The 27,304-nt window shown below is 39.2% G+C and overlaps 1 protein-coding gene across 3 annotated transcripts; it reads left to right on the top strand.

The window, feature by feature from the left end:
• Nucleotides 1-27,287, top strand: LOC6560851. 3 transcript variants are annotated; one of them, XM_001986252.3, is made up of 12 exons: nt 1-731; nt 10,891-11,392; nt 20,243-20,313; nt 20,748-20,845; nt 20,905-21,866; nt 22,130-22,654; nt 22,815-23,255; nt 23,318-23,893; nt 23,961-24,177; nt 24,245-24,465; nt 24,525-24,694; nt 26,016-27,281. In XM_001986252.3, exons 2-12 carry the CDS (start codon nt 11,194-11,196, stop codon nt 26,688-26,690), a joined length of 4,155 nt encoding a protein of 1,384 aa, XP_001986288.1. In that variant the 5' UTR covers nt 1-731; nt 10,891-11,193; the 3' UTR covers nt 26,691-27,281. The 3 variants fall into 3 exon arrangements, with proteins under 3 accessions (XP_001986288.1, XP_043072269.1, XP_032590760.1); XM_043216334.1 differs by lacking the exon at nt 26,016-27,281 and adding an exon at nt 24,871-25,029 and having other exon boundaries at nt 33-163; XM_032734869.2 differs by having other exon boundaries at nt 34-163; nt 26,016-27,287.
• Nucleotides 27,288-27,304: the final 17 nt, after the last annotated feature.

Below are 27,304 nucleotides of genomic sequence, written 5' to 3' on the forward strand. Positions count from 1 at the left end.
CAGTTTGAATTTCGACGTGCTACGTAACAGACGTGTGCTGCTGTGTGTGCCCATGTGCAATTCTGCTGCCGTACCAAGCCAGGCACGTACTGCAACCGCCTCTCGAATAGAACGCGCCATTGCAATAAATCAAGCGAAAAGTATTTGATTAGCAACAAAAAAAGTAAATAAATAAAAAATAACAAATAAAATGCAGCAATGCGAAATGTACATTCGATGCGCATACGATTTTAATTGATTAACACATCGCAAACAGTGTGCCTCAGTGTGTGTGTGTGTGTGCGTGCGTGTTAGTGATTGTGTGGGTGGGTGCAATCTGCCGCAGTTGTGAAGTAAGGCTAGGTGTTGCAGAGTGCGGAGTGCGGAGTGCAACAAACATACCGTTGCCTTAGTAGTAGCTTCGATCGTAATACTGCCGCGGCAACTGCATTGTTTTTATTTTGTTTGACTTTGATCGTGTGCTACGCTCGAATCCTCCCTTGCCAACCCCCCGGTTCCACCAGCTCTCTCTCCCTCGTTGTCCCCCGGTTAGCGCGTGCGTGTCGTAACTTTTGATTAGGTTGGTTTTCTGTGCTGTGTTCCAAGACTCGTCTTCAAGTGCCCCGTCACAGTCACCATCACCATCATCAGGAGTTGCAGCTCACCCTTTGGAACATTGCGCTTGGCGTTTCTTTCGTAACTTATCACCGCCTACATCGCATTATTTTTGCAGCCGTTTGCCGTTTTCGAAGGTGAGCTTCAAAGGAATTCACGTTTACCCGTTATTGCACCGCGCTTTTCCCTCTTCTTAAACGGATTTGGTATTCGAGGAATATCACAGTGAGCAATAAGTAAGCAATACCGCAGATACTTACTCAGCGCTCGTTAGGGATGATTCTGTTTCTAAATATAATAAAATTTATAATCGTCAGATTTGTATTGTGTTTATTTAAATGTTATAGTCAGAACACAAACGTGTTTTTATTTATTTAATAATTTAAAATTTGCTAAGCAGGTCCAAGCTGTATTTATTTTCAGACCAGCCCCATTCATGTTATGAAATTGACATTTATGTAAATGTACAGTTATCTGATTTTTGCCAAGTGTTTTGACAGTTGTTCTTCGGTGGTTATTCAGCATTCATAATTGCAGTAACGAATACTCATCCCATGTGAGTTGAGCTGAGCTGAGAGGAGATGAGATCATTTCTAAAATCAAAGAGCAATTCTTTTCAAAACCACAAAGATGAAAACACACAACACAAAAGATTGGCCAAAAATAAAGACAAAAATTCTGGTGCCTGCTTGTAAATCATTAATCACAATAGAAATGTTGACTTCGCAGCGGCAAAGTTTTCGACACTGAGTCAGGAACAGAGATATTTAAATACTTTCATTAAACAAATGAAGATTGTTTTTTGTTATTGTTTGTTGGCCGCTTTGCTGTTGCTTCGCTTGTCTTGTCTTGTCCAAAGAATCTGCACGTAATTAATTGAGGGTTTTGTTGGCAACACTTTTAAGCAGGTCGGCGCTTTTATGGTCTGATTGTATATATACTTTGACAGCCTCTTAGAATTGAATCTGGAAATTCCACTTTAAGTTACAACCCTAAGCAAATGAGCTAACGAATTTCGATTCGTCGATATCAAATAAATCGCAAGTCATTTTAACACTTGCAATGCCAAAATCAACTTAAAAACAACACACACACACTCGCACAAACAAACAAATGACCTTGAGGGTAATAACTCTTTGGAATTAGTCATGTCTGGAATGCAGCCGAACCACATTGGCAATTCTCTGCCGAGCGCCAGCTGCAAAATAACAACTAACAAACAAAACCGGATGGCATCTGCATGCATCTAACAACACCGAGCCAACTAAGCCGAAACCCACACACAGAGAGCGCTAGAAGTATTTGATGTAAGCCTCACCACGCAAAATGAATAGAAGCTTTTCTTCATGCATACATTACATTTTATTAGCATACTTTGACGATATGACACAAAGAATTTCAATAAACCAAATGCCATTAAAATATTTTAATCCCAACACAAGAACAAAACACCGAAGATTGCATACCCTTGAAGACAATAACACTATTCTAATGGGAATTAAAAGAAATAATATAGATCGATATTTAATTGTTGTTTTCGAATATGAAAATAAATCATTCCTCGATCTCTTATGACATTTAACATATATAGAACCTGGCTACTAATCAAGAATGTATATGTACATATACTTTACTCGATTCAGGACAAATTTGTTGTACTCTTCACAAGTGTATCAAACAACAAAAAGTGTAAATGCGGAGAGCGAAACCAGTCGTCAGGTTTGTCTAATATGCGGGCGCCGAATACGTTTTGGTTAGGAAAACTGGTTAGAAATACACACACACAGTCAGAGAGAGAGAGAGAGAGAGGGAGAGAGAGATATAGAGAGAGAGATGTGACAGAGAAGGAGAGAACGAGAACGAGCGATGTTCAATCAGAGATTTGCCTAAACATTCGTTCAGTGAATTAAACCTTGGGGCGCATCTTCACTCTGTAAGCTCTCTGTATAGAAATACAACAAGTACAACAACAACAACTACAACCACAGCAACAACAACTAGTCAGAACTAAGCTTTATTTGATTATAAAAGCGCTTTGCAATCGACTCGTATATTTATGCAGTTATTTTGGTTATGGTATTTTCCATATGGAATCTTGAATCAAGTGAAGTGCGCAGCAGTTAATACTTGATTATAAACAACACTCAGATTAACAGATTGCAATCCAAAATGCTTTCGATTGCTTCGCAAACAGTACTTAGTTTGTAATTGATACTATTACAGCTCAAGTTCGTTGCCTAAGTCTTTTGTTTGTTATGTTTTAACAACACAATGAGTATTTCAATTTCCTCTCGCAAATTTGGTTTTGGGGTCTAATAAATAATAACTACCATCAAACTTTTGACACTTGGCAATATATTTCACCCCCTCCCCCTTCCAATTCGTGCCGCCTCTTCAAATAAATGATAAATATATATTTTTATCTGTGCGAGTTCGATTTACGTATTCATTTAACGAGTTGCTGTCAAATGTGCTTATAAAGCTAAAGTTAGATATATTTTTTTGGTTTGTAAGTTTTAAAATTCCCTTAAGCCTTCCTCTCGCATTCTCTCTCTCTCCCTCTCTGTCTCTCTTTCTCTCTAAATAATAATAGTAATAACCTTCAAATTACGTAATATCTATCAAGTAAATTGTGACATGCTTGCAATTAAACTTATTGCAGTGCATTTAATATCGGAAATAGCTTGATTGTATCGCTGTTATTGGTTTTTGGCATTTGATTATTTGGCTCGAATTAACGAATTGTTTTCAATGCCATCGCAGCAGCAGCAGCTGCACATAATTTGTAAGCGACTCGTGTAAATTGCCATAAGCGTAATCGCTCATCAAAAATGACGCAATTGGCCAACAATCAATCAGTTGGGCGCATGTTAAGCAGCAGCTGTGCTAAGCGACCTTAAGCGCACATTTTTCTAAGCAAAGCACGCTGCACTAATGGGGGTTTAGAAAACCCAAAAAAAAAATAGATAAAAGTCACGCAAAATTTCGCTAACAATGACAGATGGAATTTATGCAGCGAAATCTATGCTTGTCTGCTGCGAAAGCTGCATATGCAAATCATTCGGAAGGCCCAACAAAAGGTGCGACTATTTGCCGTTAAATATTTATTTATTTAAGTAACACAATATGTAAAACTAATAATGGCGAAACAAAGACATAAGAATGATGACTGTAAAAGCTTTTGCAAATCATTTATAAATAAGCAATTTTTGTTTTTGTACAGGTGCTTCTTGGCAACTGGTTAGATGCGTAGGCAGCTTTCTTAAATGAATTGCAAGCTTGGCAAACTTACGTTCCACAAATCAATTTGCAATTTGTACTCGGACTGGGTCCACAAAACAAAACAACAAAAAAAAAACTGAACCTGAGTTCAAATGAAGCTTTGAACAAGCTAAACAACAAGCACTACAAACAATAACAACAGCATAACATAACAAGTTGATGGGACAAGTCTCAAGTACGGTGCCCAAGACAAGACCCAATCGCCTTCTAATGCCAAAAAACCGCTCAGGCAAAACGGCCATCAGTTTACAATTGCTTGCCATCTTGAAGAAATATGATCTTATAGGCAATGTTTGTACTGACTATAAACACAATTGTTGGACATGTGTGCGTGTGTGTGCGTGTGCGTGCGTGTGTGTGCTTGTATTTGTTTTAGGTATCAAGTTTAATAGACAATAAACACGACAAGCTTCTGACAAATAAGCGCTTAGCGCTGTATCTGAACCCTGACCTCGACTTTGACTGTAATTTATATATTTTTTAGCTAATAAAAAGCCAAAACAAAACTTGTGTAGCTTGTTAGGCTTGATTCTTGTGAAAGTTGATTGCTAATCTGTTCCAGCGACGTAGATATATATGTATATTTGTAGCCGTGACTTTCCATATATGCATTTTAGAAACCAAAAAAAAAAAAAAAGAATTAATTAATTCAAATTTAAATTTAATTTTGAAAACGAGAATAAACAGTTGAATTTAGCATGACGAATATAAAATGCTCTAACAGATATTTTCATAAAATAAACACAAATAACTGTCGATGATAAAGTTGACTGTTTGTACATAAATAATGCATAGAAAAATTGATTTTAGTAAAACAAATATTCAAATATCCACATTCAAAAGAATATTCGTTTGGGGAGTAAATCAGATAGAAGCCTACACAGCAACTGTGCAAAATGTTATTCTAATTTACTGTGAAACACATTCTGTTACACATACATATGTTTGCAAGTGTACAAAAAAAGAACACCGAAACCTGCCCAGAAATATGCTAAGCATTAAACGAAAGATTTAAGGCACGAACTGGCTGCACAAGTTCGACCAGATTACATATCACAAGGCAATATATGTTAATTTCAATTATAAATATGACGCATTATTTAAGGCTAATCAGTTGACAGTTTGTTGTTGCTGTTTTCTATAATTAATTTTGATTTTATTTTGTTTTTTATTTTTCTTTTTGTCGCTGCATTCCAAAACACTAAAAATCTCCAAGTGAAATAGAAAACTGATTAATGGAAATCGATCGAACTGGCCTCAAGCAAACGCAACTTTCACTGCGTTAGTTCGGTTTCAGTTGTTGTTTTGTGTGATGTGTTTATGTTATTAATTGAATTGATTAACAAGCCGCAACACTTCGGCAAACGTGTTGCCCAAATGCCAAATGCCAAATGTTGCATATGCGCTCAAATCAAAGTCACTCGAGGACGCAACTTGGCTAAGTTGTTAATCAACGAGGCAAACACCGACAGAGCCGCAGCCACGACACGAGTTGTTGGTCAAGTGGCGCTATTTATGTCACCAAAAAAAAAAAAAAACTAAGCCGAAAAACAAACAGACAGTTGGCTATGGCAAATAGCCTGATAGCAATTATATTGGGCCAAATTGGCATCAAATGTTTGTCAATCACATTTCTTTGGCTATAATTCAATTTCGGCTGCCAATGCGTGGCATTACGAGTTCGCGCAAATAGAAATCAAATCACACTCTCCTCTAATAATAATCGTTCACTTCGTAATGATGCTCATAATGTTGATGATGTTGATTTTGATGATGATGATGATGACGACTTTCGCAGCTTGTCAGCAACTTGGAAACAAATCTCAAGTAGTAGCAAACCGCTAATAGCCTCTGGCCAAAACACACGCACATGTTTTCTTTATTGTGTGGCTGTGTGTGCGATACCTCTTTCATACTTGCGTCAAACGGACTTATCAAAACTCACATTCGACGTGCAGCCCATCAATAAATTGCGATTAGAAAGTTTTTGTGTGTGCGCATCGAATATCATTTTTGTAAATTTTTATTAGCTAATAATAACAATAAGTTTGACAGACATATGAGTAAGACTTTCAAACGCACAAGGTGCACGTCCCACAGCAATAACAAAAGTGCCAATAAAATCACATGCTTATGAAATCAATACTGCTATAAAAATATATAATAATAAATACGGTATGAAATATATACAAATAGAAAAGAATAGTTAACTTTAAAGCGTCTCAAGTTGTTGAATAAATATTAAAAATGTGTTTTTTTTATTATTTATATAACCAATTTAACTGACATTAGCAAAGCTACTAATTTGTTTATTTTGACACACCAACAACAAAAGTGAGAATAAAATAAATATAAATCAATAAATAGAATAGTTACCTTTAAGTCGTTCACAGTTGCTGAACTCAATTTATAAATTGTCAGTTGTAGAACAATGCTAACTGATTTTGGGGAAGTGTTTTTTTGGAATCTTTTTACCTTTCGAAACATTCATTACAATAACTAAATTTTCTCTATTGCAGCTATGTTTTAACAACAAAAATAAGATATGATAAGTTTCAATAAGAAGTTTTCAAAATGTTAAAATCATCAACAATACTACAATTTCATATTGAATTTGCACTTTACTCTGCCTACTCAATTGCTATCTAAGCGAACTGTCTATTAACTGCCAGCCACTATTACACAATCTGTAAAGCTCAATTTAAAATCAATTTCAAGTCTTTTACTTAAATTTGGTCATTTTTTGTTCGTTTTGCCAAACTATTTTCTAATTTTGGTAATTCCTAGTTAAAAATTGGAACGCGCTCACAAATTGTATCTGCCCGATGTTTCCTTTGGAGACTGCCACATTTAATACAGTTACAGCTACAGCTAGAGTTCAAGATAGAGAAGCAGATACAGATACAGATACAGATACAAATACAGATACTTGCACACTTGGCCGCACTTGTTGACGTCTGGGAGCGCATAGTGTGAGTGAGTATCGTAAAACCATTAATAGTTGACTATTTTGTTATGGGCCAGCAACCGGTTACTGGGCACACACAGACAAACGCAAACAACGCTGGCGGTACAAATTTGTATACGTTTTATTTAGCTGTTGTATTTTGAAAATTGTATCTCAAGCTGAACATGAATGAGCTTTTCGAATATTTCGTAACCAGTTGGACTGCATTTTTTTCTGGCCAGCGTTCGTTGGAGCCGCGGGCGAGTAGCGTGGCCAAAATGTTTACGTCTTGGCTATAATCGATACACAGCGACAATAACAACAACAACAGCAGCAGCAGCACTCACAATAAAGTCAAGTGTGTGTTTGCTTCAAAGAACTTCCACACACACACACACATACACAATTTTAACGCGCTTTTTATCTTTACCAAGCTGAATTGTTTGCTTAATTGCATGTGCACGGCGATTTTAACAATTATGTTAATTAAGCCAAGATTCTAATTGATTAAAGCGTTAAATAATGACAGCATGCAGCCTAAGCTAATGTCGTGTAATGAAAGAAATTTTCTCAACTCATTGCAAGCTTACACAAAGGAAATATTTGTGAAATTGTATCTTGTATCTGTTTATGTGCGTTTATATCTTAAGCGATTCCAGCTGTGCCTCAAATTGCCCAAGCGCCGGGCTTAAAAAAGACACGTGAATTTATGAAACAGTAAAAATGTGGGCATATTGCATTACCAATAAAAAAAAAGAAAAGAAAACAACAGAAACAGCATGGAAATAGCTTAAAAGCGAAAACCGCTGTTCAAACAGCGCGCACAACTTTGATGCGGGTCAGCTACAATTTCATAGGACTCCCCACTCCGCTCAATTTGCTCTCCGCCCCCTGAAGCCATCGGACATTGGCAATTTGTTCTAACCCACTTGCTGCTATATGCTCTAAATATTTTTTCAATTCATTTTCAATGCTGCGACAGCAGTTTCTTATTTTGTGTTTACCTTATCTTAATTAGCTTATTTTTATTAGCTTCTTATACCCTGCAAGTATTCCAAATTTGCTGAGTAAGGTATTTTAAAGACTTGCAAAATTAAACATATTTGACACTGGGAAAATATTTATATCCAGTTGCTGGTTCTTAATAAAACACTTTATAAAGACAACTAGACATTGTTATTGATAAAAGAAAGCAGGGGAGTATGTAATAAATTCTACATTTTCTCGTTTATCTTTAAATTCACATTCACGAAAAAATGTATCTGATAAAGGTATCTTCTAGTTGTGTACACTCGATTAGCTTACGCTGACTTGTTTGCATGTGCAAACACTTAGCAAGCTTTGATACTCTTTCGTCGTAAAGTGAAGAACACAATTTTGATACAACTTGTAATATACTTCAATATCACACAACACACGTGGGAACTTTCTGTTGAAACATAAGATTTCGTCTAAACAACCGTAGGTTGGCCTAGGTTATGGAAATATGGGGGTACAACACTCACCCACCGACGCATGGGAACCATGATCCGCATGAACTATATCCCCTGCTGTTCCGTTCATAACTAATTGCCAGACACTGTATTCCAGTCCGATGCTTGGATGAACAAAGCCAGTTGCCAACATCGAATACCAGAGAACTCTGAAATGTCTGAGAATAATAAAAAGTACAGTAATTTATATAATTAATAGCATCTGGATATATTACTAGGTATACTTGCTCTCTCATGCTCCCATTGTCGAGGTGAACTCCGTTCTGAAAGGGTATGTCTTCTTCGGCATGTCGTTCTTTCAAACTTTTTATTATTATTTTTATTTGTAGTTTTTTTTTTTTTGCTATTTGAGCAAGCTTTATATGTATGTAGTTCAATGTCAAGTAATTTGTGGTCAGTCGTCAGTCACAGTTGTCGTTGTCGCTGCTGCTGCTCTCAATGCCAGACAATTTCTAGAGTAGCCAAACGAGGCAAGCCTCAACAAAAAAAAAAAATATATATATATATATGTATGACGAAAAAAAAACATGATGAACAACGTAGTCAAACCGAACAGATTCGAAAAAGCAGCAACAGCTGTTCGGAAGTTGTGCTACCGTTACGGCTTATAAATTATAGTCTCTTATAAACACACACACACACGCACACACACACTTACACACTTAACACACATTTGTCTACAGATAGCATTAGACGATGACTAGTTAGATTATTGCATTGGGTGTCCAGGCATCAGCTTTAATTACAAACTAGCTTAAAAACAAAAACAAAAAAAGAGTAGACAGCTAAAAACAACGCAAAACTGGAACGTGCAAATGGTCAAGTCAAGTCGCTGTCCACATTCACATCTTTATCACCAACTTCATCTCGTGCTGCTGCTTCTTCTATTCGGTGTTCTAATTCTATTTGGAATTGCAGACATTTTTGCCAATCATTTGTTTGGATTGTTGCCACGACCAACTAACACCAATTGGCGTTCATTTATCTTGCCACATGCAATTTGCCGTCAAAAACTGAGCCACAATTTTCCATATCAAAACAATTCAAGGCACGACAAAAAAACAGCGAATTACAAAGTCCTCAAGAGTATCCGACTTAAAGGTGACCTGTAGCCAGAAGAAATCGATTTAATTCGATATTATCAAAACGATAAAACGAATGTCGATAAAATTTAAATGAAATTAACTTGATCAGCGTCTGGTATACAATAACTTATTCTGCAAATATATTTAGACGGACTTGGACATGGCTCGACTACATCATGAGTACAGTTCTTAGCCATTTTATGTGCAGGGTATAAGAAAGATAAACGCCTGTGCCCCAGGCTTAAGACGCCCATTTAAGCCAACAGTTGTTGGCCAAATTTGCTGAGTTTTTCCACGCCCACCCGACAGCTTTCCGCTATGATTTTATTTGCCGGTAGCTGCCACAGTTTAAATTCAGCTTATTTATGGCTTTTTAAAATCAACTAAAAGCACAAGTACGTATACCCTGCACTCTTGTCACGATTTTGATCCAATGTGCTGCAATTAGAGCAATAAACACATTCAAAGTAAAAAATGTTACAAACTTTGTTAAGAATAAAATAAAACACAGATGTTAAATTCACCTTGCTTGAGGGCTTAAGCTAATAAATAAATAACAATAAAATTACAAGTTCAGAGGAAGCATAAAGTTTTTCGGTAAATACGTATTTTGATATTCTACTTGTCATATTAAAAAAAAGAAAGTAAAGAAAGTGGAGATTAATTATATCGTTTACACCCAGATACCATTTTTATAGTTTATAGCCCTAACGATAAACAGCTAAAAGAATTTAAACTCAAGACACCATAAAATGAAGTTGGCTGATATAGTTTTCACGTGCCTGGCACATTTTCAACTTTTTACAGGGTATCTTAAGTGTGCAGCAGCCCAGGACTGCATAATTCTGGACTGCGGTCACTTTACTGATTTCTGGCCCGTGTTAAGCACGTCATTTGCTTTGGCAGCTGTCAATAGCTTTGATTAGTTTGTTGATCGAACACGGCAAGAAAAAATAAAAGACCTTCGATTTCACTTACCAACCCGATTGAAGGCGTCACACGAACAGTGTTCACTGTACATTGAACCGGCGTTTCACACGCAGCTTTTATAGCTAGCCGAGCGCTGTGTCCAATAGCCAAATCAGTTGACGGTTGTTCAGGTTGCAGCAGATGCTGGAGTTGGAGTTTGAGTTGGAGTTTGAGTTGGAGTTGACTTTATGGCTTCATTACACGCCATCTAAAAGTCTGTCACCAGGGGCCACCAAAATATATCTTTCAACACATTTTGTGGCCCATTTTTTCTTTCCAGGTCTCTGTTATGAAAATATATTTTTTAATGCATTTGGTGGGATGAGAAAAAGTTTGAGGCATTGTTTTTGGGCTGTAGTGCCCCCTTTTTTTTAATAAAATTATTTCGAGCACTTGAGGCTTAAAAATAAAAAGTACTTTGTAAATTTGACTGATCTCAGCAAATGATGTAATAACTCTATTTGCATAGCGTTCAAATAACATAAATAATAAACATTTCTATTTTATTATCTCTTTGCAGTGCCGGAATTTGTAAAGCATGCATCTATAATAACTGTTAAATATTTATTGGAAACGGGTAAAAAATAATTTGAATTTTTGCTGGCCAGCTGTTCATCGAGGTGTGATCTTTGTGGCTGTTGTCTAATAAATCAATTGTATTTATTTTTCACAACACAATTCGACGCGAAGTTTTACAACAAATTTCGAAAAGCTAATGTAAAAAAGACTCGACACAACAATACGCAACATTAGCAAGAAATAAATTACACACCAAAAATAAATATAAAAAAAAAAAACAACAACAAAAAAATACAGCATAAAAATGTCTATCAATAAAAATGTTGAGGGCGTGGCCAATGGCCGTCTCTTTGTTGCGACGCTGCTGACTCTGGTCTTGTGTGGCCTGCAGCTGGATCTTGGCGCCGAGGCACACGTCGCCCTCACGTATCCACCTGCCCGCGGCTTCGATCTGGATTTCTTGGATAACTCGCGGACAAAGGCCCCATGCGGCATGCCCAAAGGTAAGTTTAACGCTTGATAAGGCAGATATAGGTAAAAGTAGGTCTGTGAAAAACTCCGGCCAGCCTCGATCTGCAATCAATGCCTGTGGTCCATTATTTTGCCAGCATCCAACTAAGTTTTATTTCTATATGACTAGCCTTCATGCCTTTGCCTACAATTTGTTGTTGCTTGTTTGGTTTTCTTTTACCATATAAATAATATTTGACTACCTTTTTTTATTTGTATTTCGATTTTTTTTTTCTTTTTGCTGGCGAAATATTCGGTTTGCAGTCCGTGGGAATAATGGCCGGTTTTTTGTATGGGTTTTGTATGGCCAACACTTGCAGCTGGCTCTGGCGCCTTATGTGCCACTTTGTCGTCTTGGCCAACCAAATGTGGCCACAAGTTTTCGGCATCTGACATCTCATAGAAGTTCGAGTCTTTCGTCTTGGCCTTAATCTACAGAACATTTACAGATTCTTCGTAAGGATGTCTTTCTATGGTGTATGAAGTATAAAGTTGACTTGAACAGCAGTCTCATTGTCAAGCTGATTACTTAATGCTTAGACAAGTTAATTGAATCCTTCTTAAAGCATTTATTTTGCTACCGCGCTTGCAAAAGGTATTAACTTTTTTTTTAATGATGATGATGATGATGATGATGATTTCCAGATCGTTAAGAGTAGACAAGCCAAGGATTTGTTGGAAACCATTAATTTTTACTTCTGTGTTTCTTACTCATTAAATGTAATTTAATAACCTGACCAAGAAGTATTGTAGGCATAAATAAAAGCTTCAGATACATTCTCGATGCGCGATTTCTATAAAAAATACCTCCAGTCACCCACTGTTTTTATTATTAAGTATTTTGCGCTTTCAAATGTTATTTTATATATATTTTTTTTTGTACTAGCTAAAACCGGTAGAAATCTAGGCGAGCTTATCCAAAAACCAACATATAGCTTCAGGGGCACGTACATTTATAGCTGCTTATGATAATCACATTTTGTTTTGCTCACTTAGTAAGTCATCAAATATTAACTAAGAGTTGTTTACGTTTCCAGACACGCTTCGGTTTCGTTTTTGTGTTGGGCCGCACAAATAATACATAATCCATTGATATTTGAGCGAGTCGCTTAGTTTGTTTAGCCACGTATTTTAGTCGCATTTAAATTGGCTATGCACGTTCAATTCACAGACTCATTTTAATGTGAAATACATACATGTGCATACAGCGAACATTCATGAGTGGTATTCATGCATTTTATGATTCACACACATGTGCATTCGCTTGCATAACTATTTAAAGTTTTGAAGTTTTCAATGGTTGCGTCTTAGTTAACTGTTATTATTGTTGTAAGTTGTTGTTGCCTGATGTTGAAGTTGTTGCTGCTGCTGCGGCTGCGGCTGCGGCTACAAACTGTTACCAATTAATTTGCATATGTTGGAGAGGTACCCATGCCGCCATTCACTTGCGGCGAATATTCAAAATTGGGTCATCATTCGCTTACTTAAAACTATATATTCATAATACCCTGTATGCATATGAATTGATTATAATTTATTTTTTCATTCCCACTTTATTAATAGAGCCTACATAATATGAAGATTATAGTCACAAACAGTGATAGATAGCTTTATATATGGGCAGATATAATTTTTGAATTTGTAAAAATCATACTTATTGAAAGAGAATTACAAGAAATTCTAGAATGAAAATGATATAATAATAAGATATTAAAAATATATATAATCACATTATATACATTTATTATCTTCTTACAGGGCATCTGTCCGTGTGCACTCCACTATTTCAAGCATTCTTGTACGGTTTTTGTGTTTTTTTACTTTTAACCTCAAATACTTTCAAAAAATGATGCCCACTTGTTTTGAAGAGTTTTGACATTTGATGTGGCTGCATCCGAGCCCAATGAATACGAATACTATTAAGCATATGTATATATATCTTTATACAAATTAAGTTGCATATGTATATGAATATTATAATTAAGCAAGCAGCCACTGAATTTCGATTGCCTTGGGCAGAGTGAAGCACGTGTGTCGCATCCAAATGGGAAATCAATTTTTTACTGCTGCTTAAAAACTTATACTCAATCGGTGTACCTATAATGTTGTTAGTATGGCATATTAAACGCTTGTGCATTGCACACTTGTTCAACCACATTTTTGTACATACAGTTTTCCTTTTTTCCGTTTTTAATTATAAGCGTACGCACATTGCGTATACGCAACGTGCACCGCCTGTGGCAAGCTGTGTTTGCCTGCTGGCTGGCTGACCGCTTACCGGTTGCACGTTTAACCCATTTCGGGCCATGACAACTTTTGCCTTCGTTTGCGGCTTTTTCGCTTTGCTTTAACGGCGTTTTTTTATTTTTCTTTCTTTATTTTTTTTGCGCAAGGCGGCGCTCGGCTGGCCAATGCGAATTGGCTTATTGGCCAGCAAGTTGCAACCGCGGCTGACTGACTGCCTGCCTTGATGTTGCTGCTGCTGCTGCTGCTGCTGTTGCTAATGATGATGATGATATATGTATTCTGCCAATAAAAAAAAAGTAAAAACAACAAGACGAATGCAACGCGCGCTGCAAGTGAAAAACTTTCACTTAAACCTCGTATAAGTACACACATATATGGCCATTGCGCCACACACAGACAGACCAACACACAGATAGACAGACAAACAGACAGAGAGACAGACGCTTGTTGAAGAGCTGCTGCAATGATGCAAGTTAACAACTGTATCAATACCACTCGCTTCTTTCTGCCAGTGACCGCATTTCTGATACGGCTGCTGCCCCTTTCTGGCAAGTGCCGCTGTATGCACCTTATATCTGTGGCAGCCTCATTGAACTGACGACTTGTTGACCTCTTGCCGCTTATTTGCATTTGTATCTCAATTTGTTAACACTCGTTGCGCTGTCTAAGGGCCAAACGGTTTGTTTTGATTCGCCTTTGTCTCTGCCATTGTCTTTGGGCTCTTTTGATTTTCTTCTTCTGCGCTGACAACTTCAACTTGTTGTAATTGTCTTTGTTTTGCTTTTTTTTTATTATTTTCCATATTACCCACTTAAGTGGGGTCAACTTGTGGTCCGAGGCTTGTGTCACACTTTTCAATGCGGCTTACCTTTGCATCTGCTCGAAGATCTGCCACTAAATGCAGACTCTAATTAGCGAAACCACACTTCGACTCTGGACTGGTAGATATAAAAAAAACTAAAGAGGTATACAAAGTAAACTCAAGACGCAGTTTCAGCAATATGCGTACAATTAAAAATTTATCATCTCAATTTATGTTTAACATTTCCAAAGAGCCATTTATCAGCATCTCCAGTGACTTGAATTGCTTTTGTTTTTGTTTCTGGTTTATATTATTTTCTGTTTGTATATGCGGCGCTTTATGCATACGTTCATATTTCAATTTCAAATGTCCATTCATTTGTTGGCTGAAATGTCGCTTTGAAATTATCATACAAATCTCAACGACATTCACTTGCACTAGACCCCATACATAGACATGGACGGATACAGAATATCAATGAGAGCGCGCTCTACAAAATATCAAATGGCAAATATGTAACGATCGCATGCACTACAAGCAGGCTGCACTGAAAGAAAACGTTAGACAGATGCCAACACAACACTGAGTGCCTGGCTAACTTTAACTATAAGGCATATATATATATTGGTCACACTCATGCCTCTTCCCAAACAAATATTTTTAACCTTGGCTATATTACATCTGAGTTTACAGCATTCCTAATTTGTAACACTAAGTAAATAGAGAAAAATAAAAAAAATTCCAACATGGAGCTCAGAAATGTATGCGGACATAAAATTTAATGGAATTTCAGTGCCTGTAATTTAAATTGTTGACTAAAGACTTAACAATTAGTTACATATGAGCTTAGCATTAAGCATTAAACTATTGAAAAACATAAACAAATATTGAAAAACAATGAAATATATTAATACCGAAATTAACAGCAGTTCAATTTCAATTTCCCATGACAAGCGCTAACGTCAAAACATTTTTCTCAGTGCATATGCCACATAAGATACATATATTGACTAGCATGCCATAAATACGAACCGCAGAGGCGCTGACTGCGGATCTGGCCAAGATGCCGTCACGAGCAATTAACTAAAGCGAAAACTCCTTGACCACAAGCCGGCCAAAAACACAAGCAGCAACCAGTTGCAGTTGCAGTTGCAGCCCCAAAAAATGAAAATGTTGCTTGCCACCTAGTCAGGTTGCTACGTAATTGGCGTCGTCCATTGAAACGGTGGCAACATTATGTTGTCTTAGGGTTGCCAAAACAAAATTAATTTTATGGCATGCTACACTCGCGGGCGTCCACTCACTTAACAGTCACTACTAAAATTTATGGCACTGCGCAAAGCATCGTTAGTAGTCAAGTTTATTTGTCAACCTTTTCACGTTGCACGGCTGATGTGTGTGTATGTCTGTGTGTGTGTTTGCGGAAGTCTTTGCCTTTGCAACGACACGCCATATTTGGCAGCCATGCTGCAAATACATTCTCCCACCGCCCACCTCCTCCTACTCCGGTGCCCAGCTGTCGCATGTTCATGCAAGCGGCACTGTAATTAGAATGCATGCAAGCACACATTCTTTTCCACTTACATTCTCAGCCAGCGAATTGGCCTCAAGGTTCGTTTGCTTGGCTTAAGCATACCATTAAAGAATGATGCAAAGATGCCAAGACGGCTCTTATATAAGTGACTGGTCATTATGGCATGGACTCATCGAAAAGTATTCTCGAGTTTCGCTTCTATTCAATTGCAAAAGTTGGCTTCGACCACTTTTCTAAATTATCTTTGAGGTTTCAATTCTGCCTAAGTGAAAGAACGTAGGAAATAACTGCAAATTATCTTAATAGCCATCATTACAATTACATAATTTCCACGTATATGAATTTTAAGCGAGCTTTCTGTTTATTCATGAACCAAAAATCAACAACAACGTTTAAGATAATTTCATTATGAACGACTTGTGAATTGTGTCTTGAAAATAAATACAAAAAAAACTTGGCTAGTAATTGAAGACTGGGCTAGAAGGTATTAAATAGCACAACAATTCCATTTTGAACGTTGCTGATTATGGGATTCTGGAAAGCTGAATTGGCAAGCCGGAAAATTGTAATTTGTTTCAACTAATAAGTCATTGGCCTAAGTAAAATTATGTCCGAATATTTTTTCTCAAATTAAAATTATATTTATCTGTGATAATAGCTTCATTTCGGCGACATTTTATGTTGTACAGCTTTGGCAAGTTGATTTATGATTTTAAAATTTAATAAAACTGTTTCAATTAAAAAAGTTATTTGTGTAAGGCATTTGGAGGACCATTGGATGAAGTGCACTGATCTACAAAAACTATATTTTGATAATGTTTTCCATTATAAAAAATGCGTTTTCCAACTTGGACAAAAATAGTTCGTATTTATATTTAATTACCTCTCAGCAAATTAATTATTTTGTAATAAACGCAGCCAGTGGACTGCAGCATATAAATGACTAGAAATTAATGTATGTATTAATTGTGTTTATGTTTTTTGTGCGCTTCATTATAACTTTCGATTACTCGGAATTTCGCTACCTTTTCAGTAGCTCATCATCGTCATAGGGGAACTGGAGGCGATATCAATCAAAAGTTCATTAAAAAACTTTTCCACAAATAATTAATGATATTTTAAATAATTTGACAAATTAGAGGCTGCTTTTTTTTCCTCTACAAATGTTATAAAAAAAAATTGATGCGAAAAAACTTCAAGAGCCACCTTGAGTAAAAGAAATACACTTGCTATTGAAATATAGAGAATCATTATCATTATCATTATCAGTTTCTCGCTGCGACTTTCGAAATGAGGCAGTCACAAGACAGCAGAGTTCAAGCGCAATATTCATTCGATATTCATGCAACGCAGCCTCCAAAATCAAAGGTGAACAACTTTCGCGCTCGTGAGAAATATGACGGACCAAAGCCGAAGCAAAATATGAAAATGACCAACAGAGAGCAAGACCGAGTGTGAGAGAAAGAGGGAGAGAGAGAGAGAGGGAGACGGCAAGACAAGAGCGATTTCTTTGGCAGCTACATAAGAAAACAATCCCAAGCACCTGCCAATTTTTGGATGCATGCTTCGCTGCCCAGTACCCAGTTCCCAGCTCCCAGACTGGGCTGCTTTTAAGCAACTGGTTCCACCCAAAACAAAAAATACAAAATAAATGTACATAAATATAATTTGTTGCTCTTGTTGCTGTCTCGATTTATTAATGGGCACAATTGATTTATCGTCCGAACTAGCAGCCTTTTCATATTTTTCTGCCTTAACTTAACCCATTTTCAAGAGCTGGTTCAGCGTCTTTGAATTCGATTATCTCTTTGAATTTTGTTTATTTTTTTGTTTTGTTTATATTTTTTTTTTTTTGTGAATTGTCCAAACCGCTTTTCTGCGCCATGTTAAATGTGTGGCCCACTTGATTACAAGAGCGGAATTCATTTTAGAATCATTGCAAAAAAAAAAGTCACACACACTTTAATTGCGCTATTGAAATCAAAAGTCGCATTCGATTGCTGACCTACAAAAGCCGTCGTAATGTCTATTAGACACTTTTCAGTAAAATACCCTGTAAATCGGCTATTCAAAAGGCTGTCAGAAAGTTTGGCAATTGCGTATAAAATACAATAAAAATAATAATAATTACTAGAAATTTTAAAGTGAACTGATGTAAAAGTTGTTATATTGCACCTTTATTTGTAACTCGAAGTTTTAAGTTTGAATTTCACTTAAGACTTAATTCATTACATAGTATTTACAAGTCGAATAATTACCTTTACTATTTATATATTTTTTTTATACACTTTTGTTTGTAATCAGTGCCAACATTGACAACAACGTGACAGACAACAAACACAGCAGACTCCATTTGTATGGCACGTCTTTTATGTTTATTGTTGCTGTTGTTGTTCTTGTTGTCTGTCCATATTGGGCAGATTGTGCAAAGACTGTGGCAAATGGATGCGATGCATTCACACGTGGTCAACACTGAGTACTCAACGTATTTGGTTAGTATCGATGGCAAATGCAACAACTATTGAGGATGGCCAACAATTTTGTGGCAGCAGCAGCACCAGCAGCAGCAGAGTAATCATAATTTTGTAGCTTCCTTATTTGTCTTGTCGTAATGTTGACTGCTTTCGCTTTCCGTGCTTGTTGTTGACTGTTGTTAGCTGTTGCCTGTTGAGTGGGTATCGTTATGGCCATTTAATGGCTTCAATTAGCAACTCGCTTCGCATGTATTGGCTGACAACGATGTGCGATCTGCGCTTGGGCATTGATTGTTCACTTATAGCACTTACAACAGCCTTTCAATAGCTACAGCCATCTCCTCCTCCACCTCCTCCACTCCCCAACTTGATGCTCAATGCTCGATAGCAATTTTTCACAGCTGGCCGAGGTTACCGCATTGGAATTATGCAATGTGAGCAGCAGCGGCAGCAGCAGCAGCAGCATATAAAAATTTGTCTGCAGCAAGAAAAACTTGTAATGCGAAGATGTGTGTGGGGCAGCAGCATGTGTGTGGTGGCGACTCGCTGGGCTCGCCTCGGCTCGCTTGCTGGCTAGCTTCCTGTCCCGTCCTGTCCTGTCCTGTCCCCACGGCCAGCCATCGATCGTCATGCGCAATTCGCAATGTCTGGGCCTGGCCAATGCAATTGTTGGAATTTAGTACGCAGGTGCTCAAGTGTTCAAGTGGTCAGGTGTGCGCGCCAACAGCGCCATGGAGATCACTTCAATCTAGCCACTTGGACTCGACTCCACTCCACTCCACTCGACGTGATTCGCTACGCAATGCAGAACCACAAGCTCACAAAACAAGTTCAGCTTGAGTGCTGGCAAAACATTTAATTATGCGTTACATATTTCAGTTAAGCCAATTGCCATGGCTAGTTCCCGGCAACTGTAAGGTCTGATCAGCTCTCCAACTGCATGGCCTGATAAGCAGACCCATTACGTTGTTGATCATAATGATCATTATTGAAATTGCGTTGCTCCATTTCTTGCACTCACTCACTCACTAGTTAACAAACTAATTTCAATAAATTTCTTGCGTACATTGCTTCGATAGAATTCTTATTCATATTTGCAATTATTTTCATAGTCTTGTCATAGTCTTGTCATATTCTTTTCAATTTAATATTCGAGCTTGTTTTTTCCCTGGCTTGTTTTGAAGACAATATATAAAAGCCAAAACAAATTCAGGTGATCTCTAAATGTAAATTTGATTGAGCTGCTACGTTGGAATGTTTTGTTCAATATTTCTGAAAGTTCTATTTGATATCTGAATGGTTACAGTTATTTATAATAAATTATCTGTAAAAAGAGAAATTATGCGATTTTTTTGCGATTTTACATGCTAATTCGATTCCTTCTGAGTAACATATAAATAGCCCGAAAATGTGTAACACATTGCAGTAGCCCGAAAATGTGTAACACATTGCAGTAGACGTCTCCGACTTGATAAGATATATAAAATATTCATGATTATGTTCAATATCCATCTATGATTTTTTGAGACTTGCTATACAGACTTGCTATATACAAATTTGACTTACATAGGAGCAGTTGACAGATTTTGAATTGAATAACGAGATTTTCATGTGAGCCAATGAACTCCGCAACTCTGCAACGATGTAAAATCTTCGACGTGCCTAAGATTTTCATAGCTTTAAGCAAAGTTAGTAGTGGGGACATATTATCAAGTACATATCTTTAACTGCTGCCAAACTTAAATATGTTATTTAATATGTTTTACTTATATATATATCTTTTCAGGCTCTATACGCACCTCTCTGCTGTCGGGCACCATGTTTAATGTCACCTGGCACTTGGCCTATCCGCACAAGGTAAGTGGAACGCTTGCCTCATCTGGCAAGATCTTTTGGACAATTAGCATGGCAATCAAGCTGCTCGTCGAGTGCTCCTACATAAACAATAATGAAGAGTAGGTTCTTATCTCGCTGTCAGGTATAATTAGCCTGAAATGGGCAGCATTTCAAATGTTGTAATCATTGCCACACATGCACCTCAGATTACAAGCATCTAGATTCCACAACTAATACGCGCAACGGTTCCGCTGCCTCAAAGTCAAGCATTGCATTAGAAGTTCCCATAGTTAAAAAATCTGAATGGGAAAAGACTGCTCCGTCATTGTTTGCGAGATGTAAACAGAACTCCTCCCTGCTTGCCTCACTCCCAAGTGGGCGTCACCCTCTGCAACCCCTAACCATTTACCTAAAGGCTTGTTTATTAACATTGTTATCATTGTTTACATTTCTAGGGCGGCTTCCGTTTACAGTTATTGGATGCACTTGACAGACCCGTGCTGGATCTGACACCCCACGTCAACAACTCGGAATTTGTTCGCACCGATGTCACGTAAGTGTTATATTCGCCCTGATCTTCTCCAGGATTCAGTTAACCCGCTCCTTCCTCAGCGCCCAATCGTATCAGGTGAACATACCCAAGGATTTTGAGTGCTTCAATTGCACGCTGCGTCTGCTGCGCCAGGCTGATGAGTGGTCGGGTAGCTATCGCTTCTGGTCATGTGCGGATGTGGACATCAAGATGCGCAAGGACTTCAAGGAGACCTGCTCCGGCAATGGCAAATACTATCCATCGCGCTGCAAGTGCGAGAAGAACCACTACGGCGACCACTGCCAGTACCGGGATGAATGTACCAGCAATGCCGACTGCGGCGCCAGTCAGGGCAAGTGCATCGATCTGGGTGGCACCTCTCTGCCCCGGCGCCAGTGCTACTGCAACTTTGGCTGGCATGGCATCGGCTGCAACAAGCGTTCGCCCTACAAGTCGACCAGCCTGGATCTGACGTCCTATGCGAAGAAGGAGCTATCCCCGGACTATCACATGTACTGGCGTCTCTTGGAGGAGGAGAAGGAGATCGAGATGGTGCTCAAGGTCAACGGTACCTCTTGGGTGGGTCTGGGCTGGCGTCCACGTGGTCTGACTCCGGAATGCAAGAATTTCCCACTCATTAAAGACATTGGAGACTTGACGACAACGCTCGAAGGACTGGGTTCGGAACCAGAGCCCAAGAGCGAACCAGAACCGAAGAGTGAACCTGAACCCAAGAGTGAGCCTGAACCCAAGAGTGAGCCAGAGCCCAAGAGCGAACCGGAACCGAGGAGTGAGCCAGAGCCGAAGAGTGAACCGGAGCCCCAGAGCGAGCCAGAACCCAAGAGTGAGCCGGAACCGAAAAGCGAACCGGAACCTAAGAGCGAACCCGAACCGAAAAGCGAACCAGAGCCGAGCACCAAAACGAAACGTGTCGCCAAACATGAAGATGAATTTGCCCATATTGACGGTGTGACCTCAGTGTCCACCAGTGTATCCTATCGTGTCAGCAGCAAACCTGGTCGCAGTCGCCGTCAAGTCACAGGTAAGCATCCAAAGATATGCATTTTGAGTGCACTTCTTATCCACTATTGGATACCACAAATATATTTAGAGCTAAAAAGATGTAGTGGCAAAAAGACTCACAGCCCAGCAAATCCTCTAGAGAAACATGTTAGACACTGACTGTTGTTATTGCTATCCTTGTTGTGCTTCTGCTTACCACAAACACCTTCAATCCCGCACCTAACACTAAGCACACAAATCTATTCTCTTCGCAAAAAAACCAACAAAATGCTGAAAACACAGAGCCAAATAGCACAGCGGAGCCGAGCAGCGAACCGGAGCCGACAACGACGAGTGCACCGGAACCGAGGAGCGAACCGGAGCCGAAGAGCGAGCCAGAGCCAAAGAGCGAACCGGAGCCGACGAGCGAGCCTGAGCCGAAGAGTGAACCTGAACCGAAAAGTGAACCGGAACCCAAGAGCGAACCGGAACCCAAGAGCGAGCCTGAACCCACAAGCGAGCCTGAACCCAAGAGTGAACCTGAACCCACAAGTGAACCCGTACCCAAGAGCGAACCCGAACCCAAGAGCGAACCAGAACCCAAGAGCGAACCTGAACCCAAAAGCGAACCTGAACCCAAAAGCGAACCTGAACCCAAGAGCGAACCGGAACCCAAGAGCGAGCCTGAACCCAAGAGCGAGCCTGAACCCAAGAGCGAACCGGAACCCAAGAGCGAACCGGAACCCAAAAGTGAGCCAGAACCCAAGAGCGAACCGGAACCGAAGAGCGAACCAGCGCCCAAAAAGTCGGCAAACCTTGAGTCAGCAGGTAAACGCATGTGACTTGGTAACGGCTTCGCATTTTCAAATCACAATCTTCATTATCTACTAACCAAGTTAAAAAACACACACACAAAGCCCACAAATGAAACGCATTTGTCTTCATTCCCATTAAGGATTGCACTGAACCCCTTTTTCTACTCCCACAGAGCCCAAGTACAAGCTTAATCCGTACACGCCGCGTCACGACTTCAATCCGATGGATTGCACGGATATTGTCATTGGTACGGCACGCGGCATGGCCAGTCGGGTGGGAGATTACTATACTCGGGATCGGTCCACGCCGCGCACCGATGAGTTCTATGGTGGCAAATCGGATTTGTCATTGGGCACCGGCTACGAGGAGAATGGTGTGACCACAATTATATTCCGCAAGAAACTGGTGGCCAGCGATGCCACCGATCACACCCTGGACGATGCGTTAACGCACGTCATCTGGGCCAAGGGTCAGGAGCCGAATGGCTATGTGCATGTGCCAGCCTCTGGCTTGGAGACAGAAGCCTCATCCGTCAAGGACTTCTACCAGCCGGATGAACTCAAATACCATGGACACAAGATGCAACGCGGCGTAACCCAAATCAACTTCTTTGGTAAGTCCCGGAAATCCTTGGTGCGAAATCTCAATCTTTGATTACTGATAAACCCCAAACAGAAAAAGATAAGCCCACTGCTACTGCCACTGATCGGAATGATCTGAGCACCAATGTGCTGGACAACGACTGCTATGGTCACTGGAAGTATCCCTCGGACTGTTCGCCGCAGGAGCACAGCTGCGAATACTACGCCAGCTGGGAGACTGTCGGACGTGGAGACGAGATGCGCTGGCACATTGAGACATCGAATACGCAGACATGGACGGGCATTGGCTTCAGCAATGATCAGCGCATGTCGCAGACCGATGCCATCATTGGCTGGGTGGATGGACGCAGCGGTCGTCCCTTCCTAATGGACACCTGGGTACTGGGCTATGCGCCGCCCAAGCTAGACGAACGCCAGGACATCTACAATGCATCCGGTCGCATCGAGAAGGGTGTCACGATCCTCGAGTTCAATCGCAAGCGTGTTAGCAACGATGAACAGGACTTGTCCTTCACGGACGATCACTGCCTCTATCTGTTCTTCCCCGTGCTGGGCGGTGCCTTCAACGTCGTCAACAAAAAGATACGTAAACACGAACAAGTGCCACCTATTTCAGCGCGTCGCGTCTGCATCAAGTCCTGCGGCAAAGGTGGGACCAAATCTCTGGTTGCCATTAATGGGTTTGATTTTATTATTATGTTATTTATTTCTCGCAGAGCTGGAATCGGTTTTCGTTGGTACCAGCACACCGGCGCCCAGTCGCCTGGTCTATGCCGTCGGCGTAAAGCTGATGAACTTGGCAGAATCCTTTAAGGCACCCAAGCCCGGCACTGTGGACTTTAACAATCTAGCGGCAACCCTTTCCGACTCCTTCAATGGCATACTCTCAGCCATCCCTGGCTACTATAAAACCGAGATATTGGGCTTTGAAAAGTGCGATATATTTTATTGAAAACACTCTTATGTTTATCCAATTTAAATATTTTCTTTATCTTGAAAGGGAGGGCAACTCAATGGTGGCCAAGGTGCAGGCCATGTTCGATAAGTCCGATGTGGAGAAGCTGCACACGCTGGACACCAACAACATCGAGAAGACCAGCGCAGCCGCCGTCCAAAAGAATGCGGCAGCAATCAAAGCAGCTCTACAGGACCAGATAGCCACCGGCAAGGTGGGCTCCTATACAGTGGATCCACAATTTTTGGACTTTGAGGCGCTCGAATGTAAGTTGCTTGAGGCTAAATTAGGCTAAAATTGAATTCGTCATTTTGAATATTCACAGATAAGAGTACGGAGGATATGAGTGCTAAGGATACGTTGCTCTCCTTCTTCGATCTGTCCGAGACACGTTTGTATATTGTCCTAGGTCTGATTGCAGCCCTGGTGCTTATCGCCCTGATTCAAGCGTTCTGCACCATTTTGAAGACATCGCGCAAAAGCAAAAATACAAAGGTATAATCATTTTATTTCGTTTCTGGCAGTTAATTTGGTTTGACTGACATTTTAGCATTAACATTAAATTGTTTGTTGAGTTTCCTTTAAACGTGGCGCACATAATTATCTTTAATGAGTTCAATTCATACACGATTAATAATAATGTTTATTCAATTGTATAATGTTATTTAAAGCTGGTTTACGTAATACCCGATGAATGGCGCATATATCAACAGCGACAGCACCAACGCTACTATCAGCCCTCTAGCGATCTATAAAACAAATGCATAATATAAAATAATAAAAAAAAAAAACTATCAACACAAATTACCCACCATATATTCTATAAAGAAGCATATAAATATATATATATATATATCGTATATGTATACTGCAATAAGAGCTACAATTGCTCAACTACAAAAACAAAAACGAAAAAATAAAAAAAATAAAATACAAAAAAAAAATAGTTAGTCCAAAATCAGAAAAACCCTAACAGCAGCGCGGATATCTTTATACATGTACTATATATACGGCAATGTGTTGAGTCGCGCTTATCAAAATTCTAGAACATAAAGAATTCATTGGTAATTGAAATTCCTTTTTTGTTTTGTTGTATTTATTAACCAAGTATGTGACTACTACTATAAAATGCTAACCATATACCACAAAAAGCCAATAATACTGGTTCTAGTTTTCTCTCACATATCTTCTCACTCTTGTTATGGAGCTCTATATATCTTTTTATCTCACACTATCATCCCTGTAACTAAAAACAAAACATCTTATATAATAACTATTCCGTTGCTGTTTACTATATCTTTATGTATTTGTAGCCAGACCAGTTAGCATTTGTTTTATGCTATGTATTTCCTACTAAAAACCAAATTGGAAATCTTCTCCTAAACTATTTTCCTGCTATAAACCTATGTATTATTTTCTTTTTTTTTTGAGCAATTTTAAAGTAGTTCATTTCAATTTTCATCTAACTCTTAACAATAATTTTACCCATGGGCATATCTTCAGCAGACTATCTTTGCTTTCTACTCGTTAATTGGATATTATTTTAAAAAAAAAAGCTTTTGGCATAAGCGCAAGCACAAGGCACATTGCAAATGCAAATTATAGTACATATAGTCCTTAAACGATGTCCTTAGATAGCGCGCACTGTAATCTTGAAAGTTCGAGTCCGATTAGTATAGAATCTATATCTATCAATACTTGTAAATCGTAATACGATTAGAGCTCGTACCAAATGCTGACTGGTTAAGCGCTAAGAACTGATTAATTTACACACACCCAAAAGCAAAATTAAATATAATGCTCTGCTTGCTTACAGGAGAAGCTCATACAGAACTCACCCTGGAAGGAGTTTGCCTCGAACACCAACTACGCATTCGATCCTTATGGTGAGACCGAGGAGAAGCACATGACCAGCAGCACGACGGCCAAGGAGAAGGCACGCAATCGTTCCTCGTCCAGCAGCCAACAGACCACCTTACCCATGTCCCACTCACCCACCAGCAAATCGCAGATGTACTATGAAAACAGCAATGTGGCCAATGGCCAGAGCCATGGACAGGGCAAGAGCAGCAGTGCCAAAAGTCGTTCCAGCAATGGTCGCCAAGTGACTCAGGAGAGCAGTGTGGGTGGCGGCGTCGTTGCCACTGCACCAGGACCCTATACGCGTGGCAGCTATGCGGAGCGTGCCTACTCTCTGCCCCGCCAGAATCATCAGTACCAGCAGAGTTCGGCCAATATGCAGCCATCCGGCTATTATACGCACGATCGACGTGCTGCACGACAGGAGCGCGAGCGGGAAAGGGAGCGTACGGGTGGCGAGGAGCGACGTCATCGAAATGAACGAGACGCCAGCTATGATCGATCGCGCGATGATCCACGCTTGAATGGCGGGGCCGATACGCCAGACTTTTATTTTATGCCGTCGCAACGCAAATATTCCGGTGAAGTGGTGCGCGTCTATGTGGACTACAACAAGGATCCAAAGCACTAGAAAATGCACAACACAAAAACCCCCTCGTTGCACAGTGCATACACAAAACGTTAAAGCTTAAAGTTAAAAAACCACAACAACAAAAATCCAATCAATTCTTTTACTTTACACCGTTCTTAATCCGTCATTTCTCTTCGGGCTTCTGCTGCTTCTCGTTTCGATTGCCATACAGCAGTTTCACTGCATGCGTTTTTATTTTAACGTTGGGTGTTTTTCCCCATTTCCACATTTTGTTTGGGTGCGTAAGCTTTATAACAATGCACAAAGCGCACAGACGCAGAGTTAATATGATGTTCAGTTCAGGAAATGTTTTAAAATTCACAATTTAGTAAATTGTAAATATTTTGCAGATAATACAATGTGTACAATGTGTTTTCTGAACAAGCATTGATTCAGGACTTTTTTCTCTTTTATGTGCAAAGAAATATAGTCACTGTATTTAATCAAATTAAATATGTATATGTATGTTAATAGTTTAAAAAGAAAAAACAATGTTGAGCGCATTATACGACATAATACTCGTACAAAATGTTTAATTTTAGCTTACATTAATTAAGTACATATTAATAAAATTAGGCACTTAATTTACATTAAAAACTTTGTTTTATTTATTT

The sequence above is a fragment of the Drosophila grimshawi genome, unplaced genomic scaffold (assembly GCF_018153295.1).
Source record: "Drosophila grimshawi isolate 15287-2541.00 unplaced genomic scaffold, ASM1815329v1 contig_1367, whole genome shotgun sequence".
Lineage (NCBI taxonomy): Eukaryota > Metazoa > Arthropoda > Insecta > Diptera > Drosophilidae > Drosophila > Drosophila grimshawi.

Excerpts from the sequence above, each read along its gene's own strand:
- LOC6560851 (XM_001986252.3), top strand. The coding sequence starts at position 11,194 with ATGTCTATCAATAAAAATGTTGAGGGCGTGGCCAATGGCCGTCTCTTT. Across the intron at positions 21,867-22,129 it reads CAGTCGCCGTCAAGTCACAG|AGCCAAATAGCACAGCGGAG; the intron begins GTAAGCATCCAA and ends CTGAAAACACAG. Across the intron at positions 24,695-26,015 it reads GCAAAAGCAAAAATACAAAG|GAGAAGCTCATACAGAACTC; the intron begins GTATAATCATTT and ends GCTTGCTTACAG.